This window comes from Pelodiscus sinensis, chromosome 23 (genome assembly GCF_052426305.1).
Source record: "Pelodiscus sinensis isolate ZL-2025 chromosome 23, ASM5242630v1, whole genome shotgun sequence".
NCBI lineage: Eukaryota > Metazoa > Chordata > Testudines > Trionychidae > Pelodiscus > Pelodiscus sinensis.
In genome coordinates this window covers 14,544,410-14,562,737 of record NC_143074.1, presented here as the reverse complement: position 1 = coordinate 14,562,737, position 18,328 = coordinate 14,544,410, and the positions used below count along the sequence as shown (strand labels likewise).

Sequence of the window (18,328 nt, the reverse complement as noted above, 5' to 3'; positions counted from 1 at the left end):
CCACTGCTCTAAGAGCTCACTCTCTCTTCCCTCCAACCAATAACCCCCGCCCCCCATATTTCTCAGTAAACCCCACATCTGTCTTGTGTCTTGCCTAAGATTAAGTTCTCCGGAGCAGGGAACACATCTTATTTCATCTTTGTAAAAAGTATAAATAAAATGCTATAACACTTTTTAAAAATAATACCAATGTTAAACAGACACCCTCTGGAGAGGACAGCTTGATGCTCTAAATCTCAGCTGGGGAATATCTGGGCTACTTCAAACTAGGGATTTGTTTCTAGAGCCTGCTGTGACTCAAACATTTTCACACAGGCTGAAATCTGGGCCCCAAACTGCTTGTCAGACCTTTTAAAAACTTCCTTTTACGTGGTGTCTATGCTCCCTATTTACACTGAATGCTCAGATCTAGACCACAGAAACCTTCATGAATGTTGTTAGTCTGGTTTATGGGTGCATACTCTTCTGACTCTGTTCTTTCTCCTATTAACAGCTCTTTGAGCGGATCCTGGGAAGGTCATTTTCCCATGGAAACTTGTCCAGTACAAACACTGAAGGTGAATGGCCCAGGGATCCAGTGGTGTCAATGGGCAGAGGGGATGCAGAGGGCTATAGGGGCTCCCTAGGTCAAATAAATGCGTAGCAGTTCCTCAAAGGATGGCATATGAGATCTCAACCAAGAACCCCAAAACCACTGGTAATCATAATAATTACAAAATATGTGTATGGATAATATTTAAGGAATATTAATCCATCATTAGTAAAAAATATGTTCTTTAGGACCCATAGTTTAAGATAGATTCACCAGGTGGTGACATGCATTGGATGTTACAAACGCTTATCTCTCTGACCATGAGTACTGTGTGCTGCATGCCTCACAATTAATGCCTATTTGTAGACTGGGCCAGATACCAGTTGAAAGATTGCAAAATCTACAAGAGAAGCAACCTACAGGAAAATAAAACAACTAACAGAAGGATTCTCCATCTATAACCAAGATTAATCTGGTATATAAGGAAATGCAAAGAAACACACAGGATCCTTCACAAAGAGGCCTGTTGTGTCATGAAAAAGGGATCACTGCCAGTCTGGTAGACATCAAAGAATATCTTCTCAATTCTAGGCTCTAGAATGCAAACTGAGATTCATTTTATGAGACACCATTTGCTTCCAATAGTTCTACTTGCCATCTCTTGAATCTCTATTCTTTGTTAAATAAACGTATACTTGATTTCAGTATAACACATTTAAGAATTAAATAGAGCAGCAACCCCATATGAAACTGGTAAGCTGGGGTGCCCTGTTCCCTTGAAAGCAGCAAATTTGTGAATATCAGTGGACTGGGGATAGACACTCTAGACACTTGGAGGGCTCGGGGGTTGGTGTGCGCCCATTGCTAACCCGTAGGCCTAAAGGGAAGGGCTCGTATTGTATGTGGTTGGTGGAATTGGGGAGCAGACCCCCAGAAAGGCTTCCTCACGCTATGGGAAGGAGATAGCAAGGTGCCTCAGGGTACTTCTGGGAAGTATCAGAGTGAATAAAACGAGAGACTAAGGCATCCAAAAAGGGTTAATTGCAGAGGGGAATGTGTAGCAATAGATTTGTTTGAAGAGACCAACTGAATCCTGAGTCCTGGCTCTAAAGAAGATGCCTAGTAGATTCCTTAATCCAATAAAAGTGTATTAATTAACACAGAACATACTTCAGATCCAATCCTGAATGGAACTGCCTCCAGTAGCCTATCGCTGCAATAAAGGGTACTGCTGTTTTCAGTTAACCGGCATCCTGCTGTGCGCTACAGGCAACTTGCCCCTACCTTCTGCTCTACCCAAAGGCTCATTTCAGACTCACTTTGTGCTCTGAGGGAGGGTTTTCAAAATCCATCAAGGTACAGCACAGTGGCACTGTTGTATCAGCAAAGTACCTTGCTAGAAACAAAAGCCGAGGGCCCTTCAGCCACAGCAGAAGATACAGAAATAGTGTTACTGGTTACACAGAGTACAATGCCTTTCACAGACCTTTCAATGTGTTTCAATGCATCTGCATGTGAACTATTCATTTCCTGGTTATGGACTTAGTCTACTTTTAATTTAGATCAATGCAATTAATTTATATAAGAAAATAGACCTGCAGGAATGACTCTGCTACAATAGCCCACCAAGCTCTCTTACAGGCACATACTGGAGTTAAACACTACAAGTAGCTTCAAACCTACTACTATTTCAATTCCATTATTCAAGTAGGTGATGGAAAAAGCAAATACATTAATATACTGATTGTTGATGAATCCCAGGTTACTAAAAGCTTCTAGATTGCCTAATTAGAGATGTTGAACTACACTAAAGTCCTTGTCAAAACAACCTCTCTAAACACTGATCACCCAGCGGCTCCCCAAAAGATATCCATCTGACTTGCTATTTTTAATAACAACAAACAAAACAAGTATATAAGACTTACTGATAGGTATTGGCATATTACTGGTGTAATCTATGGCGACACCTACTGGTAAAGTGTCATCATTTTTATCTGTCACAGGAAGTTCTGCTCTGCTGGAGTCTTCTAGAACCCATGATTCCCAATTGTTCTGGAAAAAAAATATATTGTGGCTACTGTTGTGATTTTTCAGCACTCTTATTCACACTGGGAACAAGCTACAGGAAAACACAAATCCCCAGATAGCTATTGTGTTAACCAATGGTTTAGAAAGAAGTTACAGCAACAATATGAGCAATTTCTCAAACTTTGCAAAGTTAAAAAAAATCCTATAAATATCATAAAACTTCACAATTGTTAAGGTTACCAGGGAGGACAGTGATTCAGGATGTTAAACTGGCCCAATGCAACATATCCCTTTGGGACTTTACTCATTACCTGCCATGCTTCACTTCAGACATCTACTTTATGGTCACTAAAGACACTCATAACTCCTCATAAGCAAGGCAATGATTTGCTTTCATTTTAAGATTCTATGTATATCAAATGGGTAGACTCTGAGATAAAGCATTTCCTAGCCCTTAGATCTTGATATCCAGAGAACTTTCCTGGAGAAGATGCATTTGCTCAAGTGCAGCAGAATGGATGGTTACCTGGTCCGATTGTCTGGCGAGGATACTGACTTCTGTGGAAGCTGCTGAAGCTGCCAGGACTAGATCCCTTCAAGTACAGAACCAAAACAGCATTAAATTCAAATATGGTGGTAACCCTATATAGAGTTCCTCAACCCATATTATTGCAATGGGCATCCCAAATACTTATGGCATGCTTTATGAATCAAGAACAAAACTGATTCATCATGCTTAAATGGTAAAAGACGGGAAGTAACAGCAAACTCTTCACCAGGTGTCGTTAGCAGTCCAGAGGTTCTACCAAAGGAACTGAGTTGATGATACAACATTCTCGAGAACCATCACTGTTTTAAGCTATTAGTGATGGAACAGAAACAAGTAGCTTAAACAGGGCATAACATCTTCCCACGGACACATGAACAGAAAAATCTAAAAGCCATGGACCACTTAAAACATAAGTTTCATTCTAAGCACATGACTTAAAAAAACCTTTGTGTATTTATGGCATATAATACATTCTTACCACCTAAAAACCAGAGAAACGAATAGCTTGTTTTGACCCATATATGAAGAGCTGTAGATCTGGTCATAGGTTTCTACACTCACCAGTCCTCCACATAGTTGAGGAAGTAATGATGCTGTCTCTCAGTGCAGCTTCCATAGCAAGGCTCCATGAAATTCACAAATTTCTCTGGTCGTTTCTCTTCCTTTTTCTGCAGAGACCAGAGGAACAGAAATTGGCATTCAATTTAACTTCCATTAAAGCAAGTTAATTCAGCTCCTCATACAAATGGGCAAACCTAGCAATATAATCGCATTACACTTCTTAGAAATACACTCAGATTAAAGATGTTAAATATCAGTTAATTGAATAATCAACTTATTAGAATAGTCGAGAACCTCATTAATTCTTTAGTCCCTGGGGATGGGGCTGACAGCCAATGGCTCCAGTCCCACTCCCAAGGAACCTTTTGCCACCCTGCACTGCTGTCCTTGTATCAGAGGCAGCAGTGCGGGGTGCCAGGCAGGAGCAGGTCTGCAAGGGGAGCCAGTTTAAAAACCAGTTCCCATCATGGTCTGGCTGCCTGTCACCCTGTGCTGCTGCCTCTGATACAGAGGCAGCAGCCCAGGGCGGCAATGGCCCCTGTCTCTTGGGTTCTGAGATCCCGGACCCAGCATGAGCCAGAACGGAGACGGGCTGCCCGGTCGCCTGGCTCCTAATACATTTTAATACAGAGCAGAAGCTGGGGGAGGTCCTGGACCCGGCACAAGTTGGGACTGAGCCAGGCTGCTGGCCAGCCTGCTAAAATGTTTACTGCCAAAAAGGGGAATGAGGAAATGCGTGGTCAATAGCATTAACCTATAAGCTTTTCCTTATCGGTTAAATCGACTATACTATTTATTACAACCCTAGCTCAGAGCAGTACAAAGTTAATCTGGTCCAACTGAGTTAAGTGCACAGGAATAATAAAGAGTGAATGTGCCCATCACTATACACAAACAGCCCTGGGAGCGTGCATGCAGCATAGTAACCCAGCAGCAGGTTACAATACCAAAAAGTAGTCTTTGGGTAGCCCACATATCTGTGATAAACCATTAAGGTTGCCTTCCAGAGTACCTGCTACTTAAGTTCTGTTTACATGGAGACCTCAAAAAGTCTGTCTCAGTCAAATCTCAATAGAAGACGAGCTACAGATTTATTCCTAATTGGACCCTATTTTTGGCATTAAATGACAGATTCAGAATGGAGTTTGATACTATAACTGTTAGTCGACGCTAACAAGAATAAAAAGAACTTGCTATACTAACAAACAGGCCAAAAGAACAATCAGCATAAAATCTTTAAAATGAGAAAAATAAAGTTGAGACTTCTTAGCACTTACAGGCAATATGGCCATCACCACCTCTGGGGCTGTTTCCAAGGTCCCATCAGCAGCTGCATATACTATAGTGAAGACATAAGTGCCAACCCAAAGCACATCCAGGACTGGAAGAAAAATAAATATCATCATCAAGATACATCTTAAGGGAGCATTTGGATATTGTGTACTATGTGCAATTAAAACCAAACTATGTACTATGACATTGTAACTCTCAGGCTATGTCTAAACTGCAGATTTCTTTTGGAGGAAGCTTTTCCAGAAGAGATCTTCTGGAAAAACTTCTTCCGGAAGAGAGAGTTCACACTGCAAAAGCACATCAAAAAAGCTATCTGCTTTTTCAAAAGATAGCATCCATTCAGTTTGGATGCTCTCTAGCATTTTAGCTGTGATTACTATGGATGGAGTGGCCACCAGGGCAGTGTTTCTCAATTTTTTTTTTTATAAATTACCCCACCCCTTTAAAAAAAAATTGTAAGTACCTACAGTTTTCAGCCACACAACATTTATTTCTACCAATGCCACACGTTTGTTTAAACTTAATTGTAGCCAGGCAGGTGATGAAATTTTTGGGTGTAAAAAAATAATAAAGTGCTGTAAATCTTAAAACAAAAATTCAGTTTTCTCCAAATTTCAGTTGTGTTGGCATACCCCCCAGACTTCTCCTGAGTACCCTTGAGGATACCACTGGTTGAGAAACACTGCACCAAGGCATCTGTGCTTTTTCCTCTTTCTTCTTCTTTCGAAAGAACTCCGTCTTCTCCATCCATGCATGCCTTGTTCCAAAAGAGCTCTTTCGGAAAAAGGCTTCTTCCTGGTAGAATGAGAACTACCAACATCAGAAAAACTCCTCTTTTGATTTTCTTTTGGAAGAACGCGACTACAGTGTGGACATAATTGAAGTTTTTCAGAAAAAACGGCCGTTTTCCCAAAAAAACCTCTGTAGCGCAGACATACCCTCAGAGAGAGAGTTTACATCTGCAGTAGCAAGAAGACGACCTTCTAATGCGCTGCCCATCTAACACATGTCAATCAGCAGACAACATACAAAAAAGAGTGACTTTAGAGGACCAGCTTGATAGGAGGAAATTTAGAAATAAAGCTGAAGCACAGACCTGAGCCAGTTTACTGTGGCTTGGTATACTGTGGGCAAAAACACACCACAGTAATCACACACCTAAACAAATCTAATGATGGAGTTGAGACCCTTCTTCTAAATTCACTGCATTTGCGTATTTATAAGAAAGTTTTGAATGCAATTTTGTAGCGGTAGTTTGAATTTTATTATAAAATAATGAAAATTATGCATGGAAAAAGAGGTCTATTCTTTTGTGAAATGTCTGGAAACCTCCATAGCTAAAGGTAATTGCAGCCTTTAGAGAGCACAGTTCATCGTAAAAGTCCCCGCTTCACACTGACATAATGCACATCTTAGAAACCCTAGATATGCACAGAAGCTATTTTATCTTCCCACCACTAAGGTGTATCACTAGAATTTATCATAATATTGCTTTAATTTTTTTGCATGTGCTTAAAAAGCAGCTTGCATTCTTTTAGAAAAACATGTAACCGTTTTTTAAATGCTTGCATATCCACAGAGTATGATACTCGAAGGTACCATTGTCATCTAGTCTGACTTCTTGTCTAACACAGATCATGGGACTTCCCAGAATTAATTCCTGTTTGACCTAGTGCAGGGGCCTCAAACTTCTAGGTTGCTGGCCAGCCCCGGCCAAAGTGATGGTGCAATCTGACCTGGGACTCCCAGCTGTCATAGAATCCTAGGGCTAGAAGAGACCTCAGGAGATCAAGTCCAGCCCCCTGCCGAAAGCAGGGCCAATCCCAATTAAATCAACCCAGCCAGGGCTTTGTCAATCCAAGACTTAAAAACCTCTAGGGACGGAGATTCTACCACCTTCCCTAGGGAACCCATTCCACTGCTTCACCACCCTCCTACTGAAACAGTTTTTCCTAATATCCAACCTAGACCTCCCCCACTAACTTGAGACCATTGCTCCTTGTTCCGCATCTGTCAGTACTGAGAACAGCCCCTCTACATCCTCTTTGGAACCTCCCTTCAGGAAGTTGAAGGCTGCTATCAAATTCCCCCTCTTCCTCACCTCCCCCCACTCTTCTCTTCTGCAGACTAAAACCCAAATCCCTCAGCCGCTCTTCATAGGTCATGTGCTCCAGCCCCCTAATCATTTTGGTTGCCTTCCGCTGGATCCTCGCCAATGCATCCACATCCTTTCTATAGGAAAGGGGCAGAAGGGTGCCATCTGTTACTGGCCTCTAAGCCCCACCCCTTCCTGCCATCGCCTCACCTATCCCCATGGCCATGGCACCGACTGCACAGGATGTGGCTTCGGGGATCACCAGGGTGGCCTGGATAGAAGCAGGAGCTGCAGGGGAAGTGGAGCACACTCAGTGGGCATGCTTGCTCCTCTCTGCTTCCCCACAGCAGCAGGAGCCCTGGGGAGCCTGGAAGGTCACTACAGATGCTGCAGCATGATGCCATTCTCCTTCCGCCCCCCCCCCCCAAATGATCCCCAAAGCCACGTCCTGGAAAGTGGGGTGCTATGGGGAGGAGGGAGCAGGGCAATGGTGGGAAGGGATGGGACTTGGGGGCTGGTAATAGACAACACCTCTGCCCATTGGGAGTCCCAGGACAGATTGTGCAATTGCTCAGCAGGGTAGGAGTTTGAGATCCCTGAGCTAGAGTTTCTCTTAAAAAAAACAAAACAAAAAAACCCAGCCAATCTTGACAAAGTTTTTCAGTGATTAAGAATCCACCACAACCTTTGGTGAGTTCATACCTCATTTCTACATATAAATGTCCAACAGGAACAAAGCCTTGTAGAGGAAATTTTGGTCTGGAAGCCAAATTAACATGCTTCCCCCCCCTCCCCCCCCCGGCCAAAAAAGAGGTTTGTATAATAGAAACACAGGCACATCCTTACCCTTTACAGGATTATCAGAGTCATAAAATGGAGGACAGGGAATTACTTTTTTCTCCTGCAGATTCTGAAAGAAAAATAATTCCTCTTTCAGAAAAAAGAAAAACCCTCACCAGGAGTTCCGCATATCCCGAAAAGTTGATTTTAGGGTGTTGCATGTCCTTTTTTGCCACATTCCTTCCCACAGATCCTTGCATTTCAGCAGTAACAGATGTCCCAATACCTCTCCAATGCAGGTTGAGATGCTTAATATTTATGACATGCTTGGGAAGACTCATGTGAAAGCCACTATGTTACCTACAATATGCTCATGACTTCAACATAGACACATGCTGATGAAAGTGATAATTAAAGCTAAATAGAAGTCAATAAAAAGAAAATTAATTATTGCAAACAATAACTTACCGGCAGATACTGGACCACAGTGCCATTTTGTTTCCCTACAGCCAATTGTTTTCCCTTGGGACTCCAGCACACTGAGTAAACAAGATAAATGTCAGTGGAAAAGTTAAACGCAGCAATTTCCAGTGACAGCATCAGTAAACCAAATACCACTCAATCCTGAGCCAAACAGCTAATCATGCTGAAATTGTCCTCTGTTGGGGATTCCATGGATTTTTATTACCATATGGCAATGCAAGAAAGATGAGTCCAAAGAGGCTTCATGGCTCAGATTAATTAAAATTCCAGAAACATTTAACTTTCTGCACATCTGTCTTGGAGTCTAGCAACACACAAATTTGCACCAGCTTAAAATGGTTCAAATGGCGCGATTCAATAGTAGCCACAATGTTGCACTGGTTTAACTAAATCAGTTTTAAAATCACACTTACTGTAAAGCCAGTGTAAAGTGTGTTTGAACCAGGCCCTATCTGGATTAGAAGTCTGGAGAATGCTTCTGAAACACCAATTCTGCTCACTCACGCTCCAGATCACAGAAGGCAAAGTTCCTCATGCACTGATGTAATTGAAAAATGCAGAGAAACAATTCTATTTCATCTGCAATACTAAGGCACCTTCTCTTTACGTGATAAAGGCCTGATGCTAATGTAACCTTTTGTCAGAAACATTTAGCTTTAATTCAAGAAGACCATGAAAGAAAAATTAGAAAACCTCTACTGGAATATAATTAAATTCCATTAAGTGTAACTCCATTCACTGCCTGGGAAAATATTTTTAAATTGATGTCAAGACAAATAAGCCAGTCACAGCTCCACAAACTTTATGGCATCTTCCATCTTTACGTATTACCACTAAGCTACAGTTGTCACCCACCTGATGTAACAGCCACTGAGGAAGGAAGAGTAGCATAAACTTTCACAGTTTCTGTGATCTGCAGGACAGAAATACTACCATCGGATAGACAGACAGCGACCATGGAAGGGTTAGCAGGGTTCCACTTCAGATCGCAGACCATTGCCATACCGCCTGAGTCTTTGGCAAGTTTATGATAAGCAAATGGACGTTTCTGCTGTTTAGCCTTTTAAGAAAAAATAAATGAATGCCTTAGCTCATACACGGGGGCTATGTCTACACTGCCGGCTTCTTGCGCAAGAACTGTTTTGTGCAAGAGTTCTTGCGCAAGAGCGCATCCACACCGCAATGTGCTTTTGTGCAAGAGCATCCATGGCCGTGTGGACACTCTCTTGCGCAAGAAAGCTCTGATGGTCATTTTAGCCATAGGGGTTTCTTGCGCAAGAAACCCCTGTTGCCCGGCATACTGCCTTCTTGCGCAAGAGGGCTTATTCCTCATGGAGAGGGGAATAACTCTTGCGTAAGAAGCCCGCTGTTCCAATGCTTTACTGTAAACTTACTTGTGCAAGAATGCACGTGCAGTGTAGACACTCTGCAAGTTTTTGCGCAAGAACGGTTTCTCTTGCGCAAGAAGCCTGCAATGTAGACGTAGCCTCAGTGTACAAACAAGTTCTTCCAAACTCACATTCCATAACCATTTGGCATGCTGTACTGTAATGCTTGCTACAGGAAAAAACACCGACTGCTATAGTGGATAACCCAAGACCAAATACAAGTTAATCCATGGACGCAGATACAGCTGGTCCCCGAGTTGCAAACGGTCGACTTACGACTGTTTGTAGTTACGACCAAAACTGTCGTAAATGGCGGACCCCGAGTTACGAACACAATCCGCGCTTACAAACAGTGCAGTCACATGTAACTCTATGGGGTCCGACTTACGAACAAACCGAGTTATGACCAATTGCTTGGTCGATAACTGGTTCGTAAGTCGGAGAGAGGCTGTACTTGTGGATATCCATGGCTTTTTTGGCAGATTCAGATACGCTACAAAATTTTGTATCCACACAAGGCTCTCATTATGTACATACTCAAAAATTCTTTCCTAATGTCATGTTAATTTCTCCAGATGACTAAAACTTTTTAAAATCTAGTTTATTTTTTCTACCAGTTAGGTTAATGGGGGGAGGAAGGGAGAATTAATTTCATTGTTGGTTTCTTGTTGGTTTCCCTTTCTTATTCTATATTGCTGAAGTGGCTGGGTTGCAAACACTGAGGGGAATGTGTAAAGGTAGGAGTACATTATTTATGCCACAATATTAAAAAGTATCACTGCAAAGGATATTTGTTTGTGTGTCCAATGCTGCACAAGAATAAATACTGTCACTGTTTCTAGAATCTATTATTAATATACTTTATAATGCCCTTTTAAAAGCCAGTACAGCAGCTATGGAAATACTGCTTCCTGTATTGAGGGTTCACAGTCAATACTAAAGTTCAGTTTTCAACATTCTTAACCTGTGAGCCCATGATACTTGATGTAAAACAAGCAATATATACAAAATATCACATGGAACAACTGAAGAAGGCCAAAATAGGTCATTTTCTACCACCACAGCAGTGGAATTTTTTCTGGGTAATGTATTCATCTTCTCTTTCAACAGATGAGTGCATACCAGACAGTGCGACAGCAAACAAAAAGAGGCAACCATAAATATTGCTTAGCATAGCAGACAGGTGCTTGAATTACCACATTCCAAGGTAGAGGTGGCAGTATTAATATTTTTTCCCTTCACAGGGCTGTTTAAATATCAGTTGTGAGATCCTCACAATAGTCCTGTCAAGAAGGTTAATAACCTCATGCTATAGATGAGGAAACTAAAGCAGATTTTAAATGAAAAGTTATTGAATAAAGCTCACAGTTCTTTACCTACAAAGCATTATTTACTGTGGCCACATAAAACATGAGTCACCCAAGAAAATGTTTTGAGACATGCCCTTTCTATCATCATATGCTTCCTTTCAAGGTCAAGTTTAAGCATTTCTTTGCATATCACCTTACCTGATTTGAAAACGTGCGGACATCAAAAAAGCCAATGAAGGAACCAAACTCACTGGATGTCATGCAGACAGACAGTGTGAGGTTATCACAGCTCAAAGCCAGGTGATGCACAGGAAACTTCATAGGAACCAATATGCTTTGAACATTTTCAACTTAAAAACAAAAAGAAACAGGAACAAGACTGTATGGAGTGGTCACTCTTAGAAAAGAGTGAAAAGTAAGTGGTGACTTTAAGCAGAATTATTTAAAAAAAAATCAAATACAGATACTACCTGGTGACTTAATATGTATTCATGTAAAGTTAAATACAGCAGCTTAATTCTAAAGGATGAGTAGAAACATGCACCCCACTTGCCATGAGTCCAGTCTGAATAATCTTTTTAATGTTTTAATTATTTGAAAAATTGACAGTTCTAATTATGGGTTTTTGAGGAATTTCCTTGTTCTGGATCTTAGCATATGAATTGCTCTAAAAGTAAAGAGACTGAGACTTATACCTACTTGGCAGTGAATTTTAACACACAAAATATCTGAAGGGTCATGTAGCACAGATCAAATAGAAATCATGACTTTTTTTTTTAAACTTGCTGGATAATATCCCAGCAGCTCTCATTGCTTTTGAGACTAAGATCAGCATCAGAATCAAAGAAAAGAGATGAAGACAATTTTCCCTACAGCATCCGGTCCTGACCTTTATCAGACACAGGATACCGGATTAGATGGATGATTTGATTTGCTATTGCCAAGCAATTTCTGAATTTCTATGAATATCAACTGTTAGAGTTATTAGTCTGGTAACACTTCTCATGTGAAAGAAAGTACTTGTATGGCGCACATTACTATTATAATTTTAATGCTTGGGAGATATTCAGATACTATCAACCATCCATCTTTCTTCCCAGCCTCTTAGCAAAAATGCCTGATGAATTTATAGATTTGTTTAAATGAGCAAGAGGGTGTGTTGGATAATTTATGAATTCACAGAGGGAACGTTAAAGTCAAGAAAGTACTTTTGCACTGAGCCCTCAAAATGGTAGTTTTATGACTACTCATCTCTTTTACAAGGGAAAGTTCCACAATTTAGAATTTTCACAGGAGTTCAACCCATCTTCTTCTCTCACAATGAGTTCATAGGCCCACTGTTGTCCAATAGGCTCCAGGTGTGTCAGAAGACTATGGTTGTGAAAAAGCAACACTCTCTCCAGTAGCTAAAGCCAATCCCATGGAGGCCTTCGATATCAGGAAGGAAAAACTGAATTGAAATGTATTCAATGGGGAACCAATGCAGAGAGTAAAGTACCCTGGAGAAGGATGAAGTATCCTTCCATTCACAGCAATTTATATTGGAAAGCAGACAACTGCAGCATCGTGTATCAGTTGGAATTGGATCAGCACATGTTACCTCATTCCTAGATATAACAAATTCAAATTCTGAAGCCTGGTAGTCACAAATGCATGGATTGTCACAGCCAGGCCTGAACCAAATGGAATGTGGCATGAGTAGACTAATCAGCTATGTCACAGACATTCCAAATGCAGCTCCCTCCTTTGTAGAGTAATACAAAATATTAGCATACCAATTTTATTGCGATCGTCTCCTGCTTGATTCTGCATGAGAAGATTTTTAGTGTGAAAGATCTGCAGGCCAGTTGCTCCACCAGCAAAGACTAGCCCATATTTGTTTGAGATGGCAAGTAGACTGGAACGCTCTTTAGGGAGTTCTTCAGGAGCATCAAATATTCGGATCTTCTTCAACGCTCTGAATTGAAAATCCTGTCATAAAACAACAGAGTTAAAAAGCAATTGTAGGTGTCTATATGTGGAGTGGCGAAGGGGAGTTAAAACTGAGTTTCGCTTACATCCCAGAGAAACTGAATTCATTAAAAAGCACTTGCCCACTACCACATACACACAATCTCTCAATTGTTACTTCCCAAGTGGCTGACAAACCACAAGCTCCTGAAAATGATTTTGAAGAGTTTGCAGACCACATCAACAAAAATAATTACTTTAAAATTGCCTCAACGAAAAATAATTTGTTATAATCAGTTCCAGATTTTTTAAATATGTAGGAGAGAGATAAGGATATTTTCATAAATTATCTATTAATAGGTGGGCCATGGACCTCACTTAGCACTTTAATATTGGTGAAGTAAATAATGAAGAATAGGAAAGACTGTTATTAATCTCATGAAACACTATCACCACAATCTGAAACAGGTGCTTTTTGAAATCTCTCTCTGGGACGTCTAACTGAAGAAAGACTAAGACATTTATTTCTTCTTTATCTACTTTATAGCTAGAGCACCAAGTTATTTTCAAGCATCTTTTTTAAAGTATTTTTCTATCAGGTGGCCTAAAATGGACACTGTACTTTTCACTGTTTCCAAAAATGAACTAGGAAGTCACCGTTTTAATTCCTGACAGGTATTTTTTTTCAAAAGTCTGATAATCCTTAATATACTTATCATTAATAGACAGCATTTGGAGAACATGTAGACTTCCCTAGAAAGTAGCAAAACATTTTCCACTTAAAAAAAAAAAAGAAAAAAGACTGTGCATAATGACTAGTACAGTCATTACAGTGATCGCATAAGGGACAATGTTAACTTAAAAGTGGTATATGTATCTGAATATATTTTACCTGCTATTACAGTAATATACTTAAAACTTCCTACCCGCTCCTGTCCTGGACCTACACCACTCCTGAAAGCAGCTGGCATGTACAGCAATGGCTCCATGTGCTGTCCTTCATCTATAGGCACTGAGCCCATAGCTTCTACTGGCCCCAGTTCCCCATTACAGGCAGTCCCCGGGTTACATGGATCTGACTTACATCGGATCCCTACTTACAAACGGGGTGAGGCAACCCCGCCCTAGCTGCTTCCCCCCAGCAGACCAGGGAGACACGAAGCTAGCGCCCCCCCAGCAGACCATGGAGACGCGGAGCGGCTTTTCTCAGCAGACACCTCAGCTTGAGAATAAAGGACTGAGGGAAGTGAGGTGTGGGAGAATAAAACTGAGTTCTGGAGAAATGTTTGGCTAGAGTTTCCCCTACGATATGTACCAGTTCCGACTTACATACAAATTCAACTTAAGAACAAACCTACAGTCCCTATCTTGTACGTAACCCAGGGACTGCCTGTACTGATCAATGGGAGCTGCAGGATTGGTGTCTGCAGGCAAGGACAGAACGTGAAGATCCCCTGCTCTACCTTTCTCAGGCGCTGCAGGGACATGCCAGTCACTCCCAGGAGCAGCAGTTACCATAGGGATAATTACTCCAGCCATGACAGGTTAGGCATTTTAGAACTCACTACTCAAATAATTAAATTTAAGCATAAGAAAGAAATGAAAAGTATGAAATACACAAACCTGTCAAAAACCAAAAACAACATACTTTGCATGCAGTAAAAGAAGTAAAAACAACCCACATATGTGTTGAGTGGGGAGAGAGTGAAGGACAGTTTGTGTTTGTGAGTGACAGACACACACAGTGTTTTTTTTAAATTGTATCCTTTTTTTTTAAATTGTATCCTTTGGTATATATGGTTGTGACTATTTTCTTCCATTATTTGATCTGAGGAAGTGGGTCTGGCCCACGAAAGCTCATCACCTAATAAACCATCTTGTTAGTCTTTAAAGTGCTACATAGACCTGTATTTTGTTTCAGCTACACCAGACTAACACGGCTACATTTCTACCACAGTGTGAGAGAGTGAGAGATTTGCATTGACAAGCTCACTCCATCTCTTCTCTGTGTAGAGATAGGATACAGAAGTGGGTGGGAGAAGGAACACCCTGACATCAGCATCCCCCCCCTCCCTCCCACATCCTGCACAGCAAGCAGGCGACTCCCAGGGGGCAGCTACAAGGCAGAGGGCATGAGCAGCATGATAGTGGGTGGAGGGGCAATTGAAGTGCCAGAGCGTGATAGCTTCCTGGCCAAACCAGTCAGGATCACCTGTCAAAGGCTCCAAGATCTACTTGTTTGGTGACCACTGCAGTACAAAAAGATTCCCCTCCTTCTTCCCCCTTCTCGAATGTTTACTTTGTGTATTTGACAATAGTTTGCATGTGATCACACCCCCTTGTTGTTTGCATAGAGTTTTGCATCACCAGAAACATAAGGGAAAAAAAGTGTGATTATAAATCACAAAAGCTTTAAGTTACATATAAACGCTGACTGCTTGCAATAAGAATTTAATGGTAACATCTTTACTATGCAGAAAACTTAAAATTCCTTTTGTGATTACAGTCTCACTCCCCAATTCAGACTGACAAAGAATATACACAAACCAGAGCCATTACCAGCAGCAGCACAGAAATAAGGATGGCATGGAATTGTATTGCCACTCTTCTGTACTGAAGAGCTGAGCCTCCAGTCAGCAGCAGCCATTCTCTTGCCACTCAACTCTGAAGAAAGCTCAGAAAGGTGGCAATACTACAACCCCCTCCAAATAATCTTGTGGTTCCCTGCAACTCCCTTTTGTGTCAAGACCCCCTTTTGAAAAATGCTGGTCTCCCCTGTGAAATCTGTGTAGTACATTCTAAAAACACACAACACACCAGATTTCAAGGTCTGACATGTTTTTCATGGCCATGAATTTGGTAGGGCCCCAGTAACTGTGGCACCTAACATTCCACACCTAACAGCCTGATTTTTTGTAGTGATATGAGCACTCACTAGGATGACCAGACGTTCTATCCCAGCTCCGTCCCCCCGGCCCACAGCCCCTTCCCCCCAATCCGGTTATCCCAGCTCAGTCCCCCCGACCCCCGGCCCACAGCCCCTTCCCCCCCAATCCCGCTATCCCAGCTCCCGGCCCACAGCCCCTTTCCCCCCAATCCCGCTATCCCAGCTCCCGGCCCACAGCCCCTCCCCCCCCCCCAAGCTCCCAGCCCCTTTCCCCCTCCCCCCCCTCCCCCTCCCAGCTCCCGGCCCACAGCCCCCTCCCCCTCAATCCCGCTATCCCAGCTCCCGGCCCACAGCCCCCTCCCCCTCAATCCCGCTATCCCAGCTCCCGGCCCACAGCCCCTCCCCCCTCTCCCGTCCCCCCGGCCCACAGCCCCCTCCCCCTCCCCGTCCCCCCGGGCCCACACCGCCCCCCACCCCCCCACCCAGCTCGCTGACCCCCGAAACTCCCTCATACAACGCCTAGTGCCCCCAAGGCAGGGTACTCCCCCCGTGTCCTCCCCCAGCAGGCCCCCTCAACCCCCCCGCCCATACCTTCATCTCCCGCTCGGGGACCACATCCATATCGTCCCCCATAGCTCCGGCTCAGCCCGTCGCCAACCGCCTGCGCAGGGCTCTGAGGAGCGTTTCCGCTTCCGGCGGCCATCAAGTCTACTCTAGCCGCAGCGCTCTATGGCAGCGCCGCTGGCTCGTGGAGGACCGAGGAAGACCGAGTAAGACTGTAGGGCGGGGCCTAATGCCAGGGGGCGGGAGCTTTGACGAGGGGGCGTGGCCAAAGGAGGATGGGGCGTGGTAGTTCTTCAGGGCAGTGACTAGTTTGTACAGCACCTAACAGACTGGGGTGGGGGGCTGCCCCATCATTGGGGCTTCTAGGAGCAACATCAATAAGCAATTCAAACTTGGATCACAGTCAGCACTAGGACATGGATGTAGCTGAATTGTCAGTTTGTAATTTTTTTTTACCTTCTTTCCCTCTGTTATAAAATGGTCATGCCTGTTCACTTTCAGAATAGGATCTGAAGTGGGTCCACCCCACGAAAGCTCATCACCTAATAAACTATTTTGTTAGTCTTTAAAGTGCTACATGACTTTTTTTGTTTTGTTTTACCATGTATTTTCAGAGGCAGGATACAGTTGCCTATAGATGACAATGCTCCTAATAGCAGGAGTCCCCTCTAGTCATCCTACCAGGGATCCAGCCAGTCTGGAAGGCTACTGTTCCTGTTACCCAATTGGTCGTGTTATATTTGCTACACGGCAGTAAATCACCAACATCAACCTTGGGGCAAGCTAGTTATTCCAGTGCTGCCAACTCTCACATTACTTGGTGTTTCAGTTAAAGCCCCAGCTCCTGGAGTCATTATTACATGAGACTTTCAGGTTCTTTTAAAGAATAACGAGCAAATGTCCAACCCTCCTCGTTTTGGGGATGGAAGTGAGGTGTATCTGACCTAAGTGTAGCCTAAAGGCTCAGAAATTGGAAGGGCAGAAACCCCACAGATTTATGTTTTAAGAATTTCATGATTTTTAAGACACTCATGAGTTTGAAGTCTTGGTTTACCATATGCAATGATCAGTATGCACACAGCATACATAAACAGCAGTCAATGCTGCTGCCAGAGTAGTCTATCCTAACATAATTACCATGACAGTGTAGGGCTCTGCATTGTGGGGCTAGATCCACTTTCTGCATTTCAAAGAAAGGAATTCCACATTCCTTGTATGAATGGTCTCCAAGTGAAACATGAAAGTACTATAAATCTCATTTTAAAATATCAGTTTCCGGTTATAGAGAAGCCAGTTAATGTGGCTTCATGTTTACAATTGAACTGCTTAATTTCATTTCCTCCACTGCAGCATGTAACTAATACCCTTTGATGGCATTAGCAATTACTATTACTCTATAGTGGGATTATTAGACCCTTTAAACAAAGCTAAATAGCCACTGCCATTGTGTATGTCAGACTGGACAGGCATGCACACACCAACAAATGAAGGGCAAACAGCAGCATTACTCAAGCAATCTCATGAGACAGCTAGTCTATGAGGGTATGTCTACACTACCCCGCTAGTTCGAACTAGCAGGGTAATGTAGGCATACCGCAATTGCAAATGAATTCCGGGATTTGAATTTCCCGGGCTTCATTTGCATAAGCGGGGCGCTGCCATTTTTAAATGCCCGCTCGTTCGAACCCCGTGCCACGAGGAGTAACGGTAGTTCAAACTAGGAAGCCTAGTTCGAACTACCTAGTTCGTGCCGCGTGTAGCCGCGCGGCACGGGGTTCAAATGAGCGGGGATTTAAAAATGGTGGCGCCCCGCTTATGCAAATGAAGCCCAGGAAATTCAAATCCTGGGCTTCATTTGCAATTGCGGTATGCCTACATTACCCCGCTAATTCGAACTAGCAGGGTAG

The 18,328-nt window shown here is 42.7% G+C and overlaps 1 protein-coding gene across 2 annotated transcripts in view; it reads right to left on the bottom strand.

Annotated features, from left to right (window-relative positions):
* NUP214 (nucleoporin 214) overlaps nt 1-16,604 on the bottom strand; it is an 87,063-nt gene extending 70,459 nt beyond the window's left edge. For both annotated transcript variants that reach the window (XM_075905426.2, XM_075905427.2), the window contains exons 1-10: nt 16,449-16,604; nt 12,796-12,991; nt 11,219-11,370; nt 9,178-9,382; nt 8,308-8,378; nt 7,906-7,969; nt 4,949-5,052; nt 3,672-3,778; nt 3,087-3,153; nt 2,458-2,584 (exon numbers count right to left, since the gene is read on the bottom strand). In XM_075905426.2, the coding sequence (XP_075761541.2) occupies nt 2,458-2,584; nt 3,087-3,153; nt 3,672-3,778; nt 4,949-5,052; nt 7,906-7,969; nt 8,308-8,378; nt 9,178-9,382; nt 11,219-11,370; nt 12,796-12,991; nt 16,449-16,490 (1,135 nt within the window). In that variant the 5' untranslated portion in view covers nt 16,491-16,604. The remainder of the gene's footprint in view (nt 1-2,457; nt 2,585-3,086; nt 3,154-3,671; nt 3,779-4,948; nt 5,053-7,905; nt 7,970-8,307; nt 8,379-9,177; nt 9,383-11,218; nt 11,371-12,795; nt 12,992-16,448) is intronic.
* Nucleotides 16,605-18,328: the final 1,724 nt, after the last annotated feature.